The sequence below is a fragment of the Pinus tabuliformis genome, chromosome 1_2 (genome assembly GCF_031772625.1).
Source record: "Pinus tabuliformis cultivar Carrire ecotype Pingquan chromosome 1_2, CPIR1, whole genome shotgun sequence".
In the NCBI taxonomy this organism is placed as follows: domain Eukaryota; kingdom Viridiplantae; phylum Streptophyta; class Pinopsida; order Pinales; family Pinaceae; genus Pinus; species Pinus tabuliformis.
The window spans coordinates 1,278,132,851-1,278,157,779 of record NC_142298.1 but is presented as its reverse complement, the minus strand read 5'-3'; the positions used below and the strand labels follow the sequence as shown (position 1 = coordinate 1,278,157,779).

General features: G+C 35.0%; 1 protein-coding gene across 5 annotated transcripts in view; it reads left to right on the top strand.

The window, feature by feature from the left end:
- The first annotated feature begins 10,331 nt into the window (after positions 1–10,331).
- The window catches only part of LOC149210894 (uncharacterized), a 138,730-nt gene continuing 124,132 nt past the window's right edge, over positions 10,332–24,929 (top strand). The window contains exons 1-9 of one of the 5 annotated variants that reach the window (XM_089396815.1): positions 10,332–10,531; positions 11,916–12,341; positions 13,745–13,818; positions 14,222–14,381; positions 14,574–14,598; positions 15,066–15,155; positions 15,976–16,147; positions 16,304–16,377; positions 16,676–16,748. In XM_089396815.1, coding sequence (XP_089252941.1) covers positions 12,083–12,341; positions 13,745–13,818; positions 14,222–14,381; positions 14,574–14,598; positions 15,066–15,155; positions 15,976–16,147; positions 16,304–16,377; positions 16,676–16,748 — 927 coding nt within the window. In that variant the 5' untranslated portion in view covers positions 10,332–10,531; positions 11,916–12,082. The other 4 variants (XM_089396817.1, XM_089396816.1, XM_089396819.1 and 1 more) reach the window with 4 other exon arrangements.

Sequence of the window (24,929 nt, the reverse complement as noted above, 5' to 3'; positions counted from 1 at the left end):
GTTTTGGAAGCACTGAATTCCCATTAATATGGGTTATTTAGCCATAGGAATTGCGCAAGGAAATAACGGCTTGGAGAGCAGCATAAGAGGCTGAGGTTTGGCTTGAGCTAGCTTGTGAGGTGAGAGATTGATTATACTTGTGCATGGATTGTTCTTGTGAGAACAAACATTGTATTCTTATCTTGTATTTCTGGTTAATGCAATATAGATAGGCGGGGTTTTGAGCAGTGACTTTCCCCAGGAAAATTTATTGTGTTATGTGCCATTGATTTGTCTTCTTCTTGTTCATATTATTTTCATCGATCTATTGGCTTCCGTTGGTTGAAAGTAGAAGTAGATTCTTGTTTCATGCTTTAGTAAATTGCATAAGCTTGTGAATCTACATGATTTTCTATAGTTCGATGATAAAACTATGGTGGTATCAACTATGTTGGTTCGGGTGAGGCTCCCAAACCCCCCTCTTCCTTTCTGGCATCAAAAAATCCTTGAGGATATTGGAAACACTTTTGAAGATTAAAAAAAATGGACCTGGAAAGAACAGAGAAATATGTCTCCACTTTTGCTAGAATATGTGTGGAGATAGACCTTAGTAAAGGGATTCCAAACCACATAATATTGAAACAAAAAGCTTTCAGTTTTCAGAAGTTCTAGATTATAATAACACAAAATTTCAATGTTGAGTATGTTTTCAAACAGGACATTTACAGAACACACATCCACAAGCAAAGAAGTTTACAAAAAAGTGAAAAAAGCAGTCCAATAGGCTAAAAGGATGGCAATTTTCAGAGCATCATCTTTCTGAGTATGAAGTAGAAGATATCAAGGAGAGCCAACTTGTCCAATTAGACGTGGATGTTCTAGCTCAACATGGAGACCATATGGATGGAGATGTTGCAACACTGTCAAGTACAATCACCCTTCTACATAAGGGTATTAAACTTGAAGCATTTTAGGTATTGGATGGGAATGGGGGCACTAAAAGAGCTCATGTCTTTGAGAGCTCAGATTTAGACAAAGAAGCTTCTCATATGGAAACAAGTCGAGGATTGGCATTAGTTCTTGTTTCACCAAGCTCAAATGGTTAGCACAAAGTGCAAAAAGAGAGAGGAAAAAAGAATAGCTAATGGAAAATTGTCATCGTTAAATTTCTTTCTTCATTGTTGTATGTTTCTAAAAAGTTGTTATGTCCTCTTCTCTAACTCAAATGTCGTGAAGCATTTTCTTCTGTAATGCTTATATCATATGCAAAATGTAATTTTATTTTTTCTTATGATGAATAAAATTAAGTGTGAAATATTCTATTTATGATTCACATTCTACACATTAAAATGTTAATACATGCTCCAATCAAATTTGGAAGTAGAAAGCATATCCATTAGTCTCTCTCGATAATTATTATTTTTCTAAATTACATATCTCTTTGAATCCTAATGATGAACCACATATGCCATGAATCTAGAAATAAATTCTCACTAAATTATATTTTTTAAATGTTATATATATATATATATATATATATTTAATTTTTGTTATTAAGATATCAGCGTGTTACATGTTAGCTTCATATTAAAAATGAATAAATTACAAATTTTTGGGAAAAATAAATAAATTACTAATAGAATAAGAACTCTCTCTCTCTCTCTCTCTCTCTCTATATATATATATATATTTCTTTTTTATTATATATTATATAGTATTTACATAGTTGACATTGAAATATTTTATTTACAATTCACATTCTACACATTAAAATGTTGATATATGCTCAATAATATTTGAAAATAGAAAACATATATCTATTGGATTCTCTCTCTATATATAATTATTTTTTTTATGAATAATTTTTACACTGTTACATATATACATATATATATATTTCTTTTTTTATATTATATAGTATTTACATGGTTGACATTGAAATATTTTATTTACAATTCACATTCTACACATTAAAATGTTAATATATATCTATAGGACTCTCTCTCTGTATATAATTTTTTTTTTTTTTTTTAATTGAATAATTTTCAAACTGTTATATATATATATATATATGTATATATATATATATATATGTATGTATTCTGAAAATTATTCATAAAAAAATAATATTCTCTCTATGTATATAATTATTTTTTTATGAATAAGTTTCAGAATATATATATATATATATATAACTTTTGTTTTGTTACTAATATTTTTTTAATATTATATATTAACTCCATATTAAAAATGTAGTAAAATCACATATCTCTTTTAATGAAAAGTAAAAACATAAGAAATATTTTGATTTAAATTACTTTGTTTTTCTTTATACAAACTTGATATAAAATTATGCTATTTATTATGGACATTGAAATATTTTATTTATGCCTAACATAATTTCTTTTTTATATGTATATTTTTATTTTAAGTATTAAAATATCAATTATATTATTTTTACATGGTATCTCTCGACTAGATATTAAAAATGAATAAACTACATATCTCTTAATATTAAAAAGTAATTTTTATTTTCCCTTTACTTTCAATTACTTTATCTCTATATGAAGTGACTTGGAATTAATGGATAAATGCAGACTATTCTAGGATGTATTATTAGATTTTTGTTGAGATTATGGTGTCTCAATCAAGTTGCGAGGTTTATTTAGGATGCAGATCATATTTATAAGGAAGTTGTTCCAACTCCTCAACAAATTTGTAGCTTTATATATGTACTAGTTGTCTTGCTAATGGATAGTCTCACCTGGAGTTGAACATTTCTTTCACGTCTGGTTCATCCTTAATTTTTTAAGTTGGTATCAGAGCGAGGTTATTGAGGCTGAGGTCCGTGAGGCTTGTGCTAAGCGTGTGCGTTGGTGTGGTTGTTGGGATCATGTTTGTCACTCGAGAAATTGTTGAAGTTGTTGTGTGGAGAGTTGAATGTTGGACGCATCGTGTAAGTTGATTGCATTGGATGTTGACCTATACATGGACTTGCGAAAGAGTCATGTGTTGAATGCTAATGAAGCACTTGCAAGGAGCTGTGACTTTTAGATTTGTGGATTGAGCCACCTCGAGAACATGAGTCGTGGATCTGTCTGTTGTAAGTTGTGTGCCTATGGTGAAGAATTGTGGAACGGTCGAAGGAGAGAGAGTCGTCTGGTAGTTTCATTTATTCCAGGCCGTATTCAGCGTCTATGCGACAACATTATAGAAAATAGAAGGTGTATGCGTTGCAGTGATGGGCCAACAAAGGAGACTTAAATAGTCTCCAAGAAAACTAAAACATATGAGGAGAAAGCATCAAGAGACAGATGCAACATATTTTTTTTGTTGAATTTGGTGAAGAGTTTTTAGTTAAAGCTGAAGGATTGACGTCGATCAAAATGTAGATATGGTTCAACATAGTGAAGAATTTGATGAAATCGTCAAAAGGTTAATGTCAGATCTACCCTCTTTCTCAGGTATAAATTATGAAATATGGTGAACTGAAATGAAAACAATACTATGGAAGGTAGATTTATTAAATTATGTTGAAGAGGATTTTGTTTATTCAAACCATGATATGAGTAGAGATGCATCGACATTACACCTTATAACATTTGCATTAGATGAAAGCATCTTATTCAGTATACTACATGAATATGGTGAGTTTCAGAATGCAAAAGTATTGTGGGATATTTCAAAAATGAAGTACAATTTGAATGAGGCCGAAGATGATGGAGGTATTGCTATTGAAAATGATGATTGTTCTTTCAGTCTCATAATTGATTGTGAAACTGAAGATGGAAACATTGAAGATGATGAATGTGTGCCTGTAATTGATATTCAAACATGTGATGCTGAAGAAACAACCATTGATGCAGAATCTAAAACTTTTTATGAAGAAAACTTCCCTGATGCAGAGACACATGAAGTCAAATTTTATGAGAATTATGTATCTCATTAAGAATGGATTAATATGATGCATGAAAAGCGTCTTATGGATGAGTTGTTGTTCAATGAGAAGATATGCCTACCTCCACACACAAATAAAATGCAGGACAAAATGTTTGCATCAACATAATTGATTAAATAGTTTGAAGACATGAAATAACCAACTATGTCAGCAGAGAAAGATGAAGAAGGGAAATCTCTCTTAAAGGAGTAGGATGACAATAATCGGTATGGCCCTCTTCATGAATGTAACATTGCTTTTAAGTGTGCAAATATTGACAACCAAGAAGAATAAACAAAACTTGAATAAATCGCTAACATTAAGGACAAGTATAAGTCCCAAGAGCTCACAAAAATGTTGAATACAAAGAATGTTAGCCTGCAAATATGATCAAGAAAGAGGAGATTAAGAGTTCAAGTGTTCCATCTTTGGTGCAGAAAACGTTAAAAAGAGGAGAAGCTCCACCACTATCTTATGGCCATAAAGGTGAAGATGAAACTTCACCGGCAAATGAACAAGCATGGACCCCTTAGTAAGAAGGCAAAAATGAAAGCTCAATTATCAAGTCTTTTTATGTACCATTGTAAGCCTAGCTGAGACTAAGACCAACATGGGTGTGTTATTCATGTTATGCTTTGATCCATTTCTCCATTAAGAAGGGAACTTGGAATTAATGGAGAAATGTAGACTATTATAGAATGTATTATTAGATGTTTGTTGAGATTATGGTGTCTCAGTCAAGTTGTGAGGTTTATTTAGGATCCAGATCCTATTTATGAGGAAGTTGTTCCAACTCATAAACAAACTTGTAACCTTATATATGTACAATATTTCTTGCTAATGGATAACAAAGTGTGCTGAGTGCAGGCACTCTCTAGGTCGAGTTGGTCTCACCTGGAGCTGCACATTTCTTTCATGTCTAGTTCATCCTTAATTTTTTAAGTTGGTATCAGAGTGAGGTTACTAAGGCTTATGCTAAGCATGCGTGTTGGTGTGGTTGTTAGGATTGTGTGCATCACTCAAGAAATTGTTGAAGATGTTGTGTGGAGAGTTGAATGTTGAACACAACCTGGAAGTTGACTGCGTTGGATGTTGACCTGTCCATAAACCTGCAAAAGAGCCATGCATTGGATGTTAAAGAAGCACCTGTGAGGAGTTGCGACTTTTAGAGCCGTGGATCAAGCCACCTTGAGAATAGTAGTCATGGATATGTCTGTTGTAAGTTGTGTGCTTGTGGTGAAGAATTGTGGATCAGTTGAAGGAGACAAAGACGTCTGATAGTTGCATTTATGCTAGGCCGTATTGAGCGTTTGTGCGACGACATTATAGAAAATAGAAGGTGCATGCATTATAGTGATGGGTAAACAAAGGAGACTAAAAAAATATCGAAGAAAACTAAAACACATGAGGAGAAAACATCAAGATAAAGATGCAATATATTTTTTTGTTGTATTTGGAGAAGAAATTCCAGTTGAAGCTGAAGGATCTCACGCCATTCAAAATGTAGATATGGATCAACACAGTGAAGAATTTGATGAAATCATCAAAAGGTTAATGTCATATCTATCCTCTTTCTCAGGTATAAATTATCAAATCTGGGCAACTTAAATGAAAACAATCTTATGGAAGGTAGATTTATTAAACTATGTTGAAGAGGATTTTGTTAATTCAAACCATGGTATGAGTAGAGATGCATCAACATTACACCTTATAAAATTTGCGTTAGATGAAAGCATCTTATTCAGTATACAACATGAATATGGTGAGACTTAGAATGCAAAAGTATTATGAGATATTTTAGAAATGAAGTACAATTTGAATGAGGCTGAAGATGATGAAGGTATTGCTATTGAAAATGATGTTTGTTCTTTAGCTCTCATAATTGATTGTGAAACTGAAGATGGCAACATTGAAGTTGCCATGATGGATGATGAATGTGTGCATGTGATTGACATTGAAACATGTGATGATGAAGAAACAACCATTGATGTAGAATCTGAAACAATTTATGAAGAAAACTTCCCTGACGCAGAGACGTAAGAAGTCAAATTTGATGAGAACTATGTATCTCATGAAGAGTGGATTAATCTGATGCATGAAAAGCATCTTATTGATGAGTTGTTTTTTGGTGAGAAGAAATACCTACCTCCATAAACAAATCAAATGCAGGACAACATGTTTGCATCAACATATTTGATTAAAGAGGTTGAAGACATGAAACAACCAACTATGTTAGCATAGAAATATGAAGAAAGGAAATCTCTTTTAAAGGAGCCAAATGACAAGAATCGGCATGGTTCTTTTCATAAATGTAACATTGCTTTTAAGTGTGTATATATTGACAACTAGGAAGAATCACTAAAACTTGAAGAAATCGCAAACATTAAGGACAAGTATAAGTCCCAAGAACCTGCAACAATGTTGAATACAAAGAATGTTAGCCTACAAGCAAGATTAAGAAAGAGGAGATTAAGAGTTCAAGTGTTCCATATTTGGCACAAAAAAAAAGAAAAAGAGGAGAAGCTCCACTACTATCTTTTGGCCATAAAGGTGAAGATGAAACTTCACCAGCAAATGAACAAGCATGGACCCTTTATCAATAAGGAAAAAATGAAAACTCAGTTATCAAGTTTTTTTTATGTACCATTGTAAGCCTAGCTGAGACTAAGACTAGCAAGCGTATGTTATTCATGTTATGCTTTGATCCATTTCTCCATTAAGAGGGGAACTTGGAATTAATGGAGAAATGTAGACTATTCTAGAATGTATTATTAGACGTCTATTGAGATTACATGGTGTTTCAATCAAGTTGTGAGGTTTATATCCTATTTATGAGGAAGTTGTTCCAACTTCTAAACAAACTGGTAACCTTGTATATGTACGGGCTTTCTTGCTAATGGATAATAGAGTGTGCTGAGTGCAGACACTCTCTAAGTTGAGTCGGTCTCACCTGATGCTACACATTTCTTTCATGTCTGGTTCATCCTTAATTTTTCAAGTAAGTGGATGTAAAATTAAGGTGGAAATTGAAGTATTTTCTTTATGGGTGACATTGATTTTTTTTGTTATTACTATTTTTTGAATTTGTTATTGTAAGTATTGTTTTATTATTTTTAAATTTTATGTTACATGACAACGTCTCCCTCATATTGAATTGTAAAAGAGATAAAAAAAATACATTTTAATATACTTTATTTTTATCCATGCTTAATAAATTTGGAGTTAACATAGATTTATACCAATTAATAAAAAAATAAAATATGTTGTACAATAAAATCATTATAAAAACATTGATAGCAATAATTTAATTTTGATCATGAAGAGGTAATATGAGCCAATAAGAAGAATGAAAGGATTAAATACATGACATCTACTTCTTTTTACGTGTGATCTACTGAAAATAAATACATGATAAACACAATTCTAAATACATGATATCTGCTTCATATTTCTACCTCTTGCTACTTGTGATCTACCAATAATACATATATGATAAACATTACAATTCTTTATAAACATGGTAAGTAGCAAAAACAAAAATTATTGTCAATAATAATTTAGGATATTTTTCAAATTTAGTTAATTGAAACAAATATTTCATATTACATATAAAAGTAAAGGTAATGGTTTATATATATATAGAGATATATATATATATATATATATATATATATATATATATTCATATAAGCTATATATATTTATTAATTAGGGAGAAATACTTTTTCTTCTTAGTATCATATCTTGTTGTTGCAATACTTTATAAAATAGCTTAATAACAAAATATCCCTTCATACCATTAAGCATCGTAAAAGAACATAAATAACTAGTCATATTGGGTAGTATCCACCAATCCTATAAGGATAGATAAATCCAAGAATTTGCGAGCATTTATATTAACATTGTGGTGGAGGGTTAGGAAAATCATCTCTAGTGGGAGGTTGAATAAAGACATTAAGCAAATGATGACGTTGTTTATTGCCATGGCAACTTCCAACTCCCTGCTCTTTGCTCTTGGCTTGCATATGGATAAATGTGTTTCATTTTGTTATTCCATGGGGTGTTGTAGATGTCTCTAAACATCCTTAGTACCCTTAAGGATGTTTATGTTTTGCCCTATTGGTAAAGAGTTTTTCATTGTTTGGTTTCCATGTACCATGAGGTCACATGTGTAGTAGTTGACTAGGCTAAATCTATGTTCCTCTTACATATCCTCCTCCATATACGTGACTCTTTAATCTCCTTGTGATTATTACAATAGCAATAAGGTTGAGCTATTTGTAACCTACTCCAGATGATGTCCCTAGGTAGAAAACCTTTGATTTATGGGATGAGCATAATGTAAATCAACTCAATAATTCTTTTGAGTCTTCTTGCTCTATAAAGGCAATCTACTACAAAGCATACAAACCCAATTCCACTTAGGAAAAATACCTAGAGCATTATTAGGATTATTTTAAACAAGGGGGCAACAAAAATGAAAAGAAAGGGTGGTAGTGAAGGCTCCCCAATTCCACTAGTTCTTCACTACTTCTATTTCTCTAGTTGTGACAATCGCATAAAAAAGGCCAATAATAAACTTGCTAGCTCAAGAACCATAGAGTGTTTCTCAAAGTTGCAATGTGGTTCTTAAAGACCAATATGAGCCCTTATTGAGTCACATGCAAATGTCAATGTAGAAGGGATAAGATGAGGTTATTTTGCCCCATGTCCTTCTACTTAAGTAGTAAATAAGTCACAAATGTTAACGAGATAAAGTTTTAATAGCTTTCAATAATGTAGTTTGTAAAATATAAGTATGTTTAGTTTATTTTTCTTCCACCCTCCACATATTTAAATTTTTGTAAATCATATTTAGATGCTTATCATGACTTTGCTTATGATTTCCATATTTGGAAATGACCTTTGTTTAGAAGGGCCTCTTCACTCTATAATACTATTATTGCCTTACAAAATATTAATAAATTCTTTTCTCCATTTTCACAATTTAAAATTAAGAACAAGTCCTTTTTCACTTCAAAATATATTAAATAATTAAAAACCATCACTATCAGCATAGTGAGAATTTTCTTTAAAGATAGATAAGATATTGAATCCAATCAGTACATCAACTTTACTATTAATTATTATATCTACTCCTCATATATATTTAATTCCTAATACTATTATTGCCTTACAAAATATTAATAAATACTTTTCTCCATTTTCACAATTTAATTTAAATTTAAAAACAATCCTTTTTCACTCCAAAGTATATTAAATAATTAAAAACCAATCAATATCACTATTAAATAATTAAAAACCAATCAAAACCAATCAATATCACTATAGTGATAATTTTCTTTAAAAATAAATAAAATATTAAATCCAGACAGTACATCAACTTTACTATTAATTATTATGTCTATTCCCTGTATATATTTAAAACCAATCACGACCACCAAAGTGATAAATAAGATACTGAATCCAATGCGTACATCAACTTTACTATTAATTATTATGTCTATTCCTCATATATATTTAATTTAGGTTATACACGGAAGTCAAATGTAACTTAGCCCCCTCCCATTTTTTTCGTTATTACCACCCAATCAGCATGCGATATTTGACATTTTCACTTTTATTATCTCATTGAACTTGAAAAGTCACATTAATTGACTTTGCCCGATTTACTTAAAGCTAATATCTTTACTGAGGAATGCTTAACTCTATTTCTTTTATTTTATTATATTATCTAATGGTAAACTTTGAATTATTTTTGCTGCTTTGTCAGCTTTCAATTTGCACCATTTACTCAGGAATTACTTAAAGCTACTCGCTTTTCTAAGGAAGGCTTAACTCTATTTCTTTTAAGAGAAAATTATTAAATTATTTTTGCTCGCTTTACTCAGGAAAGCTTAACTCTATTTCTTTTATTTTATATTTATTAAATTATCTTTTCTCGCTTTACTCAGGAAAGCTTAACTTTATTTGTTTTAATAGTTTTTATTAAATTGTTTTTGCTACTAGGTCAGCTAGCCAGGGCTTGTAGATATTACTACTTTTGGCTAAAAAAAATAATATAATTTTTCTGGGAATAGTTTTTAAGTGTGATTTTTTTGTCTAGTTTATCCATAAATTTCTAATTTTTAAAATCTGGTGATAAAATTTACAAATGTTTTTAGAATTTGTCTAGTTAAAATCGGGCGATAAAATTTATAATCCAATCCTAAGCTGTATGGTTTAAACTAATTTTTTAACTACATACATCATAAAAATATTTTGAGCCCTCAAAGTAAATATTCCGTTGTCCTCGTCCCCGAACAAACGAAACCCATGTGTCTCGTATCCAAAGTCAAAGGAGAATGCCCAGAAATTTCCCGCTACTGACATGACATGAAGTTGAATATGTAAGTAGTTAAAACTCCGTACTCTTGTAGGTGTCGAGTTCGATTCCGATTCCAGGGAAGACAGACCCTAAGGTTACAGGTTAATGAAAACTCGAAGACTATATAGTTAATGTGATCTGCGCTCGAGTGCTTGCAAAGTTCTTATTATGAGCTATGACTATTTAGTTTCTTGAAAGATCGTTTTTTGAAGATATATTGTGTAGCAGATGGGACGATGGAAATGCAGGTGCACGACGTAAACTGTGCTTATGTGCTATTTATTTTGTGAAATATCGAAATAGCGGTTCCAAATCTCTGAGATAATGTTCATTTTTGCTTCTGGATAAGGCTAGCATGTGAAGTCGTATGTTCTGTTTGAAACAATAAAAATATTGGTACATAATCTCAGGAACACTGAGATTGCCAGTTATTTATGAGAAGTGTCTACGCAATGTTTTAAAATATTAGTTATAATATTGTACAGTACTAATGTAAATGCTTGTTCGCTGATTTCAATGTCCGGATGAAATCTTTATAATAGTTCCGAGGAGATCACTGATGTAAATCCTCGGTCGCTGATTCCAACATCAGATAAAATCGTCACGATACTTTTTAAGAGAAACTTATTTTATAAGAATTAGTCAGATGGAGACATTATTACATATACTGGTCAATAATCTTCTATACGAAATACTTTGCTTCTTGATATTCCTGCCGATCGATTTAAAGATCAGCTTTTGTGCGATAAATATTGTGAATTTGATGACTCGGTCCACTTCCGTGCGAATTGCTATTATTCATCATTTGCCATAGAAGCAATTCTGGACTTTTTACATACAGGATATTATTATATTTTACTAGTAATTAGTGTAGATTTATTTTTCAAATTTTCATTGGTTTACACTTTGATGAATTTGATACCATCGGATGCTTATTCTCGACAATTGATTGATTCTACAGATCATTCTCCAAAGACATGTATTTTCTATGTATACCTGTCGAAGCTGTCACACGGATATTTCTTTATTTTTAATCATTTCGTAAGAATCTTGCGGCGTAAATGTGCTAATAAAAAGGTTGTTTAAGGTTGCTTTCTTGAAAGTGAAACTAGAATATTTGACATTTTGTGGAACACCTGCAAACCCATGTTCGTTAGACAGTGAATGCTTTAGATTTTGCTTTGATCTGGAGTACTTTCCTTGGGAACGCTGTGGATGCTGGTGAATTCCACAAATACTCTGTCTAGTGACTGTAAAACTGATTTATGACACCTGAAATATGCATGTGGTTTGTAGTATGTAGGAATTGAACACTTCAGGCGTAAAATTATGTTACCTTAATCTGCATGTTGCATAGTGGTTAATTATCATAGTGTTGCGTAAAGCACCTAATATTGTGCAAAAGTTTTAACCTGGTATGCATACTGGCGTGAATAGTCAAATATCCAAAAATACGGCAAAACGCTCTGCTGTTTCTGCACTCAATTTACAATTTTGGATTGTTTTTCTTTCGATCCACGACTGTTTTGCTCCCTTGCGTCCAATGCAATAAGGAACTCCGCTCCTTACAACGTTGCAAATTCAAGTTCTCTGTAAATCTTGCAAGTAATGGGGTCGTATTGTACAATGCAGGACGCATAAGCTTTGGTAGGTCTATGATTCTTCTCAGAAATGTACGAATTGCGAAAGCGTGGTCACATTTATAAAATTCCGAGCTATTTCTGGCCATTGTCACAGAACACCTGTTATGAAGACTATAAAGCATAAAATAGTTGGGGTTCCTAAACGAACTGATACTGATGGAGCCTGAGAATAATTCTACTCGGGTGGAGATACAGACAGAGGATCAAATGACAGGGGAACCACACCATTCCGAGATGTCTACAACAGTTGCACCGAAGTATCACAAATTCATTGCCGATCCTTGCTGCATCCAATTATGTGGGAAACCAAACCCTCTTGCGGCACGATACGTCTACGCGTTCATCTTTCTCTTGACAAATTTGCTAGCATGGATAATTCGGGATTATGGCCACAAGGTATTAGCAGGGCTGAAGCGTAAGTATCAATAGTCCTGTTTTCTCCAGCTTCAGTAACAACTGTTCAATAAGATTCATCTTTTGCAAATGTGGGTTTGGGTGCGACCATTCTTGGGGGTTAGTTACTTGATTATTTCCATTCAACTATTAAACCGGAAATTTTCAGATCCTTCTAATAGATTTGTTCGGCAACACTGTAAAACTAAACTGGGTCTTCTAGCTCGAATCCAAGTTTCTACCTATAAGCTGAAGGGAAAATTATGACCAAAAGGGACTATTGCAAAGACCTGAATGACCAAGCGAGCAATTATAGCGCAATACACCTTATTATGTGTCAGAAAAAATTTCTGGTATCTAAATCTCGAAAAAGAAACAGTATTTAGGAACTACCCTTTCTGAAACAAATTAAAGGCTCAGTTCAAACTCTGAACAGAAAAGGGGTTACGGATTTATCCAAATCTGAAAAGCCTCAGCATTATCCCAATTTCTAAACAGGAATGCAGGTTCCCGGACTGTTGAAATAAAAATTAAACACTAGCTTTTTCCCCAATTTTCTCCTAGAAATAGAGTTCCTTACTTTGCAAGTGACATAGCATGATACCTGGGAGGAGGGATGGTAATACCAAAGCAAAAAGTTTTATGATTCAAAGACTTATTTGGTTTTGTATAGCAGACTTCCCCTTAGCTTACAAATGTCTACAGCAATAGACATCATAAATTTCGAATTATAATCCACATGAGGAACCAGAATAGGCCTCTCACGAGAATTGACCGTATCCATAATTAATATCATAGCAAACTTCAAGACACAATTGTCCGTAACCCTAACCACAGTAAATTTAACCCGAAGTCTAAGAAACGTTTGAACCACGAGCATGTGTGGTGTCCAGGAACAAGAAACAATAGGAGTCCAACTAGAACCACAATAAGCTTCCAAAGAAATTCGAGTATGCATAACCATAAATAAACCCCAAACTGCAATCATCTATAACCAGAAGCAAAATAAATTTAAATTTAAGGAGAACCATGGTGATCTTTAAACCACCAAACAACTTTGCTGTCCATGAACAAGAGACAACTTGTATTAAGCTTGCTGCACGCTATTACTGCCCCCCCCTGGCACTGGTAGAAACAGAAAAGTCTAGATTGCTAAACCTAGGGAAACTTAAGACTCTTCCCTGCACTCTGCGACATTTCACATGAATTTACAGCTTGACATTCCTTTAATTCTTATAATAGAATTTTTTTTAAAGAGCACTTGAACTTCTTTGCGTCCAGTTTTTTTCAGTGAATAAAAACAATTTTTTCTTTTTTCTTTTTATATGCCAGGAATTGCATTTATCCAGGGAGCATAAATCTAATTCATTTTACGCTTAGTTTATATAGTATAAATACGCATTATGATATTTTTTGGTTTTACAGATTTGAAAGACTGTCAAGGAGGCCATGACTGCTTAGGTACAGAAGGTGTACTTCGCGTTAGCCTAGGCTGCTTTGTATCCAATTTTATACTAGGAATTGTTTGGCTTGTGAACACCTTAGATTCTAGATTCTAGTTTCTACTAATGATTCGTGATTAAGTTCAACTGGCTTTATGTCTATAACATCTGAAGTATGGCATCAGTATTGAGGGCAGAGTTTTCGTGCAGAACTAGCTGCACATGGGGTTATAAACCAAATGCTTATGGGTGATTCGAACTTTCAAGAACCTTTTGAGATTCTCCAGTCCCTAACCAAGGTTACAAGAGTCCTATGAAATCAGTGCCAAGCATGGATGCCATTTGATTGTCAATAGTACATGCACAAGCACAGGATGTAATATCAAACAATGCTATTTTTCCTTACACCCTTGGTCCACAGTGATGGGTCTCTGAACTGTTCACCTTAACATCACCTTAGATATTTTATTTCACCATGTTTCTTACAACAGTTGGATCTACAAAGGTACATGAATCTCGTGACTCGTGGCATTCAGGATGGTGGCCTCTGAAGAGCTTTATGTGGATTACTCTCATGGTGGGCCCACTTTTTCTTCCATCGGCTTTCATTCAATTCTATGGTGAGTTTACTCAAGTCCCTGCAAGCTTTTTCCATACTATAATTCTAAGGATCATTTTTTAGTCTGTCACCGCTTATATTAGACAGATTTCATGAACTCGTGGTAAATTGCAATTAGACACTAGAATTGTGAAAACATGGATTCTTAAAGGAGCATATCATTAAATTTGTCTCTTTGCAACTATTGATGCAGGTGAAATTGCCAGATTTGGTGCTGGGTATGTTTCATCTCTTGATTTTTTAGGGTACAAAATTTCTTCTGAGAGCACAAATAATCTACTTGGAAAAGCTTAAATCTGGAACATTAATTTTACACAGTGGTAGAAAACGATTGGATGAAAATTCCACTGGGATGTTGCAAGCGTCAGCCAATGCTTTACTAATTCAGATATTCTAACATATCTCTATACAACCATCATTGGCATCATGAAATTTAATAGAAAATGTGTTTCTAATTTTAAGCTAAATACTTAGATTAGGTAACCTTGTTCTTGTCTTCAAAAAGAGATATGGTAGAAGCTATGTTATTTTGTCCACAGTAAACTCAGGTCACCTTGTTTATATTCTGGCCATATATTTATGATCAATTGTCAAATGGATATTATGGTTCACGTCTTATAAGCTGGGATTAACTACTTGTTAAGGATTCCTAACCAGGGCTAAAATTTGTATGTTGTTTTGTTAGGATATTTCTCATCATACAACTCATTAGTGTAATCAATTTCATCACCTGGTGGAATAACTATTGGCTGTCAGAAAAGAATGCTGAAGAACGGTATTAATCTTTCCCCTCATTTTCAATATCATTCTTTTTTCTATGTAATCCGTGGGACATGAATATGTTAAAAAATAGAGGTTAAAGTCCAAAATTTGTTTAGATTATTTGGTTGGCAGATTTTGTTACCATCAGTACAATCAAGAAGAAGCTATCCCCAGGCCGGACAGAAATTGCCTTTTACCTATTAAAAGAAGATGAAAATTTCGACGACAAACTGGTATTCATAAACGTATATCGTCATGATGCAGTTAGGGCATTCAGCTATGCACACCAAAATTAAGAACTATGTGGACATTTACCATTTTGTTCACATATCTAAATGCGGGTTAGACTTTGCTTTTCTGAATTTGTCAATTAAATCAGTACCTAATAGAGTCAAAAGCATTTGAGAAGGATACGAAAAATAGCCCTCTCTCTACACATATTCCAATGACTGTACTGATACGTAGAAGAAACAACTCTAGAAAGTGAAGAAATTTGATCCAGAGCTACTTGTAATAATGCAAAAAAATGAATTTCACTGTCATTTGCATTCCCAACTTAACAATACATCATTTTCCTTCTGCATTCCGATTGTCTCATATATTTCCATTCATCTTATCTGAAATATATGACTCATGGAAAAGATCGATTTTAGAGGATCTAGAAGCAAATTTAATATTTATATTTCCATGACCCCTGTCTAAAAGTTATTATATGAATACTTTTGATGCTTTAATTGGGATGTGGTTTCTATTTATCATAACGTCCATTCTGTTAGTCATTTTTGTTTATGTATCATAACTCTGATGAACAAGGAAAATTTATTTTCATACAGTCGAACCCTAGCAATTACAATGTCAACAACGGCCTATGTTGCTTCCTTGATTGGAATCATATTGTTGTACATTTGGTATGCTCCAAGACCGTCATGTGCCCTCAACATATTTTTCATCACGTGGACACTTACTCTTATTCCATTAATAACTGGCATCGCTCTCCATTCAAAAGTAAGTTCCAGTTTACATAGTCGACACGTTATGTTTATTAAGGGAAGTGGCAATTAACACAAGTTCATTTAGTTAAAGAGTTACATCGGATCTTTGTGTGCTTCTTATAATGTAAATGTTAATACACACAATCTTTTAATGTATTGCAAAACTCAGGTTAATGCAAGCCTTATGACGTCAGGACTTATGGGGCTGTATCTTGTATTCCTTTGCTGGTCTGCTCTCAGGAGGTATTTACATAAAATTTGATTTATTTTTCTATTTTCTATTTTGTTATGGACTTGAGTCACTTTTGATTAAAATTAAACTATTCTATGCTGTATATTCCAAAATAATAAAATCACCCAATGGACTTCAGTGACTTCATGGGTTGAAGTACTCAAGGCATGAATATTGTTTACGCTGCTAGGCATTTCAGTTCCCAAAAGCTAATTACTCTAGGTATCAGAAGGATTTTATGTTACATGAAGTAGATATGTGGACCAACTTTATTCTTCTGTTTTTCATTCATATTTCCTCTGTTTATAGTGAACCGGCAGCAGAGAAATGTAATACAAGGTCACAGGCAACAGGAAGAGGTCCAGACTGGATCACAATTATCGTAAGATTTCAAATCTTTACACTGTTTGGTTTTTTTGTATCTCATGTTTCTGTATATATTCTTGTGCAGCCATGAAATATGTGATTATTCAAGTAGTTTTCTGTTTCATATCCTCTTGGAATTATTAACTCCTACTTGTCTCATTGCTAATATTTAGTCACATAAGTTTGCTATTGTGTTAGCAAGTAGAGTGCATCTCTAGAGTGATCTTCTTGAGTGGTTTTAGGAGACTGTTGGCTGAGGACTAGATTAGCTCCTAAATTAGTGTGTGGTCGGTATATTCTCTCAACTAGTTATGATTGTAATAAGATAGTATATCTATCTTAAGACAAATCTTAATGTATAAATATGTAACATTCTTTGATGTGATAGATCACTCAACACAGCTTTGGTGTGTCGAAACAATGTCTACCTTCCTGTTTCTCTACATGGTACAGGACCAATATGGGCCTGCCTTTCTCACCAGAGAGGTTCATGGCAATTTTCCACATGTTAACCGTCTATAAATATATAGGATTAGTGCAGAGAGGATAGATTGTGTTTTTTTGAGTGTTTGTATGTTATAGAATGCGATTGGACCTCATGCTACGGTGTTGCTAATTGGAGAAGTGCATGTGTTGCTTCATGAGAATCTGTGACAAAGAGGCCATGGCCCATGAGAGATTCAAATTCAGTTGTATGAGATTGGGTACATGATATGTGTGTGTTGATCGTAGTGAAGAACACATCATCTGTGTGACTGTTGTGTATAGCCACGTAAAGTACAATCTCTACATCAATGTTACATTTATCCTCTCAGTGAATTTATTTCCAGGTGTTTGGAATATAATTTATCAACAATATCAGGGGAATTATTGGAAATTATCAGGGAGCTTGAAAAAAATACAAAATAATCATTTCTTTCAATTGTTTTAAACTTCTAAAGCAACATCAACATCAAATAAACACATTGTTAAGTAAATATGAAAATAAGAGTGATATATAAGATGCATAAGATGTCAAGTGGTATATCATACATCGATATTGAAATATGGTTCCTGTCCCGAGTGATAAGTCCTTACACGATAATGCAAAATCACATCAAAACAAAAACAAATGTATCTCATGGGATGATCATTGTGAAGCATCTAGATACTACAAGGATAATCATAAATGCACTAAGATATCAACAATTCCCTTTAACTTTTTTACAAGCTAAGGTGACTGCTGGTGCTTTTCTTCAAGAAGCAGTAGGTGGGGGCATTGAGGCTGAGCCTGAGGTGGAAGGTGCTACTCCTAGGGATAAGGTGGAAACTAAGGTGGGTTTCTCTTCCAACCCTTTACCTAGTTACATATCTCTATCAAGGTGTGGTGCGGGTTGTACAAGGAACAAAATGAAAGATGGGAAAGGAAATGAAACACACATAGAGAGAAATATAGCAAAGAGCAAAGTAATATAATGAAAACCCAACTTTTATTAATAAATAAAATAACTAAATACAATAGAACACAAATTGGCTAAAATGGTGGTAGCTATTTCTGAAAAGAGAGAGATGGGGGCTGCATGCGTTCACACAAAGCTATTATAAGAGGTCAAAGAATTGAGTTTTAACATAAAAAGGAACACTAAAGGTCCAAAAACACTAAAAATGAAGCACCAAAAGATTTGTGGGCCCCAAGACGGTTAGGTGGTACATCAACTTCCTAGGGGTGAAACTTTTGCATACAATGTCCATTTTCAGTGCACAGTAGCCCATTGGAAAGATCTATCCGAGGATTACAACTTTTGGCTAGGGCCATGGCATGCCATTGCAATTGTTGGCTCCTTGAATGGCCAAATAACATCATTCAAGGCCTCAAAATGGCCTCAAAATTTTGGCACTTGAAAAACCATAGAAAACTGCGAAGAAGATAGAGAACCATTGAGTTAGTGGAAGAGGTGTGTGGTCACCGATATCCGCCTTGATCAGTCCTCCCCCCTAAGAAGAAATCATCTCCATTGTATCAAGTTCCCTCATCATATGGGGAAACCTTCACTGAATTTGGCTCTTGGTGAGCCACTTGCCATGGTGAAAACGTTGCCCTTCTTTGACAACCCAATAGAGTTGTATGTTTTTCTGGTAGACATCCTTCGTCTTGGTGGCCATTACCCAATTTGTTGTAGCTTGTTAAATGCAGCCAAGATTAAATTTTGTGGGGGCCAATTGCTTGTCTGCCTTTGAGACATCCAACAAAGATGGAAAATATGGTTGAAGTAGCTCCACATTAAATATTGTGTGCAAGCCAAGGAAAGGGAGAATACTCAATTCAAAATCATTTTCACCCACAACCTTTGTGATTGTGTAAGGTCCATATTGGAGTGGGTTGAGCTTCCTACGAGGGCTTGTGAGGTGCTCTTTTTGTAAATGTAATCACACCTTATCACTAATCTAAAACTTGTGTGGAACTCGATGTTGGTAATGTTGTTGCTTGTACTTGGCACTAGCTTTCTATAGGATATCATGAACCTATTGTTGAAGGTGTTGGATTTGTTCCACAAATTTTGCTACTCTATCTGCCTCGACTTGAGCATGGGAGGACTCTGCGAATGAAGATGTAATGGACAATGCTACCAATCAAGGCCAATGGTTGGAACCCCAAACACACATGAAAAGGACTATAGCCATTAGAGCCATGGAGGACCCTATTATAGGTGAAGTAGGGTTAACCCTGCTTTACCCACAGTATGCATGTCTTATGCATATCCCTGATCTGTCCCAGGAATTTTAACTCACTAAGAAGTCAAATCTTCACTACCATTTACCATCAATGGTCCTAATTCATAGACTAACCCACATAGTCTAACCCTTAGGTAATATCCACTTATCGTGACCTCAATTAACCCTCAAGATTTCACATAAGACTTTATTAAAGTCTTTTATTCAAACCCTTCCTATCAGGATTCATTAACCTTATAAACCTTTCATTCCTTTAATACCGAGACTTATTCAATCCCTCTAAGCCCTCATTTAACCTTAGGTTATAACCTTAAGCTACATGTATAACCAAAACCCCGCTCTTTATAACTATGGTTACACTGGACTTAACCCACATAACCCTTATCGGTGCTATCGCTTTATTTCTATTATAAATCTTTTTATAATAGAAATATTCACAAAGCACACGAGAACCATACCTTTTCCGCTTTTAACATGGCCTCTGCACAACTCCCAATGTTTAACTTTATCCCTAATTGCAAACCCAATCCTTCGCGGGTCACATTAACACAGGGCTCCTCCACACTCGATGTGCGATAACGCAATTGGACTTCAAATATTATATAACCCACGTTTAATTTGTTATCGGCTCCGCCTCATATTGCTTGTCACATTCCTTTTCGCCATACTCCTCCAATCCCCGATCAACGCATCATCGGCTATCGGCGTATCGGCCCATCGTAGTTATTCGCTGTCACTTGGCCTCTGTGATTTCCGATTTGTGATTAAATCGCGACTGTCAATCTGGCACTTGATTTGACGGTTGTCGCTTCATCGCATTATCACAATCGCTCTGTCTTTATGGTCGGGGTCCGATAACACCCAAAGGGTTCCGTTGATGCGACTTAATCTTGGCCGTTGATCTTCCAGATCCAACGGATCCTGTGCGTCGATACTTCACTTTGCATTCTTCTCTTCACTTATGTTTTATAACATTTCTCCAATGTTTTCTCTGCGGGTTCGGGTTCCTTCAAAGTTCTGGATCTTCAGCTATTCCGCTGCGCGCTTCCTCCTGAGATTAACTCTGCATTTTCCTTTGACCAATGTCATTACAGAGCATTATTTGATCCTTCAAATGGATTCACGATCCATTTATGATTCCATTGAATCATTCCTCTTCTTCTCCGTGTGTATTCCGCCAAGTACCGCCTGCATATATTTATTACGCAAATCTCTAATTAACACACAATTTATGATTCGATACTCAAAACACACATTTCACATAGTCTTGAATTAATCTCTGAATATATAAGCACATAGTAATACAATTCCTCTATCTTCGCTTGATCTTCTGATTACAATGGCCTCTGTTTCACACTCTGCCCATAGGCTCACAAATCACACTGCCCCTGGCTGGCTGGCTGGCTAACCCCTCCAACCTTTCTCTTTTTTTCTTTTTCATACATCATTAACAACTTCTTTACAGTTGAGGAACTGTTCCTCAGTTACTTTTCAGTTGCTCAACAGTTTCTTCAAACTAGTTCCTAACTAATCCTAACTTGATCTACTTGCCTAATTTAAAACTAATAATGGCTGAGCCAGCCTTAATTTTAAATGAACCACTAAATAGATTCCCTATCTACGCTTGCTAAGAAATAAAGATTGTTTTACATGAAATTTTACAATGGCCCCTTCTTGGCTAATGTCTAGACCTTTAGGTCCGACTAGATACTTCGAGCTTGATCTTTGAGAGCCAATGCTCTTGCATCAGACTCCCAAAGTTGAAAACATTCATGATCTCCTGATCATGTGCCTTCATAAGTTAAATGGAAAACCTTCAGGGTCCCAAACTTTTGTTTGTTGTTGTCCATAAGCTTCACTGTCTTCATCTCTCTTTGGTTGTAACCTTCCAGGTTTCCACACTTTATGCTGTAGTGCTCCGCTGTCTTTACCTTCAACATTCTTCACCCTCCATCCAACTTTACAATGGATTACTTGCTTGGCTCTGCTGTAGCTTTTCTTAGGTACTCGCATTAAATCCCATAGTTCATCTATGGCCTCTTGCCGTTCAATCCTCTGTTGATAACAAATCTTGCTTTTATTTTCTTCCATTGCATCTCAATGCACGTTGTCCTTTCATATTTAAACTCCTGATTACTTCCTTCATCTTTTTCTACTTCAACTTCTGTTATTATTCTTGAGATTGCTCCAGATACTGCTGTAGATATTGCTGCTACCCAAACTTCCTGAGTATCCTTGAAGTTATCTTCCTCTGCAATATCCAATTGCTGCTCCTTGCTTGCAAACTTACTTTCAAATAGTAAATTGCTCCCCAATTCCCTTTCTGCAGTAACATATTCACTCACATTACTCTGTATATTAGTTAACATCACATAGTTTAGCAAACTAATATCTGCTTTTGTCTCAGTCAAAACTTGAGACATTCTTCTGTCAATGTCTGCAATCCCTTTCTCATGCTCAGATGCTTCCAGCAAATAGTTCAGCAATTCACTTTCTACCTGATTCCTTTCAAACACCTCATCACTATGCTGCTTATCAATTCTAGCATAAATCTCCTCCTTTTCCTTGACAACATTCCATAGTTGTCCTTCAGCTCCTTGACTAATCCTGGTAGTCAGTTCAGTCTCCTTCAGTTCTAAGACTGATTCTTCTTTAGCATGAGACATATTTGTCCCATCCTCCTGTACATTTCTATTCTTCTCTTTGTCACTGTTACGTGACACTTTCATCTGTCCTTCTGGGCTGACTGAATCTTCCTCATTCACATCTCTACCTATGCATTCTTCAAAAAACCTCATTTCTTCATCAAAATTACTAAAACTTAAATCATTTACCTGAGGTCTCAATTCATGGCTTGACTCAGACTCTCTTAACAGATTTTCTAACAATAAAATCTCTCTGTTAGCTTCTTCAAGCATTAAATTTGTATGCTTGACATCTTCCTTCTCTTCTGCTTGCTTTTGGCTACCCATATAAGCCAAACTCCCTCTGTTTACAACTTTAGCAGTATGCTGAAAAGCAATATTCTCCCCCAACTGTGTATAAGCTTCCTCATGAGACCTAACTGTCTCATCCTTCTTCTTTAAAATAGAATTCAAATTCTGTCTCTCCTTTTCCTCTTCTTTGACAATACCCAAAGATCGTCCATCATCATGTATTACATCTGCAAACATACACAAATTGTTAATTTCAAAAGCATAAGGCTCAATAGCCTCAACTGATGTTTTGGATATCATTTCTCCATCTTCAAGTTCACAAGGAACTTGTTCTTCTCCAACAACTTTGTTTTGTTGTAGTTCAACTCCTTTGAGCTTCTCTGACCTCAATTGAACATCCATTATCTGCTCAAGCTTCCTAAGCTCCTCTATTAACTGAGTATTCACCTGCTGCTCTCTCTTCTTTTGTAGCCTATGCCATTTTACCTTCTTTCTCATTATATAACCATACCTTTGGTCTTTCTCTTTCCTCTGTAACAGTTCCATCAGTACTTCAAGATGGACTCTTATCTCAGCCTTCTCCCTCTCATATTCTTCATCAGTCAACTGCTTCCATATGCCATTTGCCTTGGCATCTTCTTTCTTCACTTTTCTTCTGCTGTGGTCTTCCTCAGAACCTCTGCTATGACTATCAATAGCCATCTTCTTCTCCTCTCTCTATGAGTTCCTCATTCATTCACTATGAGCTGCACTAAAGCCTCCGCAACAACAAGTCCTCCTTGTTGCAACTTACCTCACCAAGCTTTCCTCTGTACTTGGTCCTTTGGCAAGTACTTGGTTCTCTATCTCTGGAACCTCCTTTGAGCACTTCTCTCTGCTCCTTCTAGGCTTCAACTCAACTGCACCTTTTAAGAACACAACTGTCCTCTTGTATTTCAATCAGCATGAAATACTGGGTTCTGACCACTTCTTCTTTTACTTAGAAAGTCTTACCAGCTTCCTTCCTTACCTTAACAATTCTACCACATCCTCTATGGAATTACCTTTGTGAGCTGCAACAATACCTCTGCAGTAACAAGTCTCCTTCTTGCTACATATGCTTCACTAAGCTTCTCTCCTCTGAGCTCAGTCTGTTAGCATTTCTCTGGTTCTTTCCTCTTGAACCAATTGGGTACTCCTCGCTCTAGATTGCTGCAACCTTCTCATCTTCTTATGCTGTTACCGGTGTGTCAATATAAAAACCACACATTCTCCAATCTTCAAATCAAATCAAAACAAAACATGTCATCTCACCTTTCAAGATCTCTACATGATCTTGTTCCACCATTCTCCTGCACTTTGAATGGATTGTTCACTGTCTTCTTGCATCTGCAAGTTCTGCTACACATCACCTTCTGTGTGCTTACTGTTTTTCAGATTAAAATTTGATCTCCCTTGCCTGCATAAACATCTTAAAACATAACTCTGTTCTAAGTTTTCTCAAAGAGCTTTAACTTGCTCTAATACCAATTGAAGCAGGGTTACCCCTGCTTTACCCACAGTATGCATGTCTTATGCATATATCTAATCTGTCCCAGGTATTTTAACTCACTAAGAAGTCAAATCTTCAATACCATTTATCATCTAGGAAACCGGATTCGTCCTAAACCCCCTGCGAATCCCGAATCCGGCGAATCCGACACGATTCGGTCCGGATTCGTGTCCAAATCACAGGACACGTCGTGTCCGAGGGCGTGTCACGATTTTCAGGGGCATGTCGCGATTTTAGGACACGTGTCCAGTTTCCAGGATTCGCTAAGCTCAGCGCGGGTATGAAAAGGGCGTGTTTGCTCATTAATATTTTCATTTGGTAAGTGATTTGTGCTGTTGTAGCAAGGAGTAGAGCATTTTGGCAGCTTCATAATCAAGTCTAGGCCCTAGTATTGATATGCTATTCATGGTAATGTTAAATTCTTAAAGTAAAAGTGACATTCTCCTTAATCTTCATTTTCATCCTTTTACTTAAATTTTTAACATTACCATGAAATGACTCAGGATGTTTGAGAGTGGTTCCGGCCTCATTGGATTTCATATGGAGAAAGTAGAATTTTAGATTTCATTCAAAATCCAGCAGACTTATCAGTTTTTCAGGATTTTAGGATTGGGGGATTGCAATGTTTCCATTGAATTTTGTCATGTATTAGGGTATGGAACTCGTATTTAATCAAGAGCACCAAACCAAGAGCTTCTGAATATGTCGCTCCCGCTCCCCGCTTTCGCTCCCGCTCCCAAGTAACACTTTTCCTGATGATATGGGTCTGGACACCATTGTTGAGTTGGCATTGGCCAACATGGATCTCAATGATCTAGTGCTAGAGCCTGTTAGATTTGATGACTTAGAGGGGTCAGCCTCCATACCAGCAGATGCAAAGGCGACTATGGATACAGGGGAGGAGGAGGATGTAGAGGAGAGTAGTGGGGACTATGATGATGGGGACAATGACGCTGATTCTGATGCTGATTGATGCCTTGAGGCTTGTATACCTGTAGTTGTTTTATATTTTCTATTT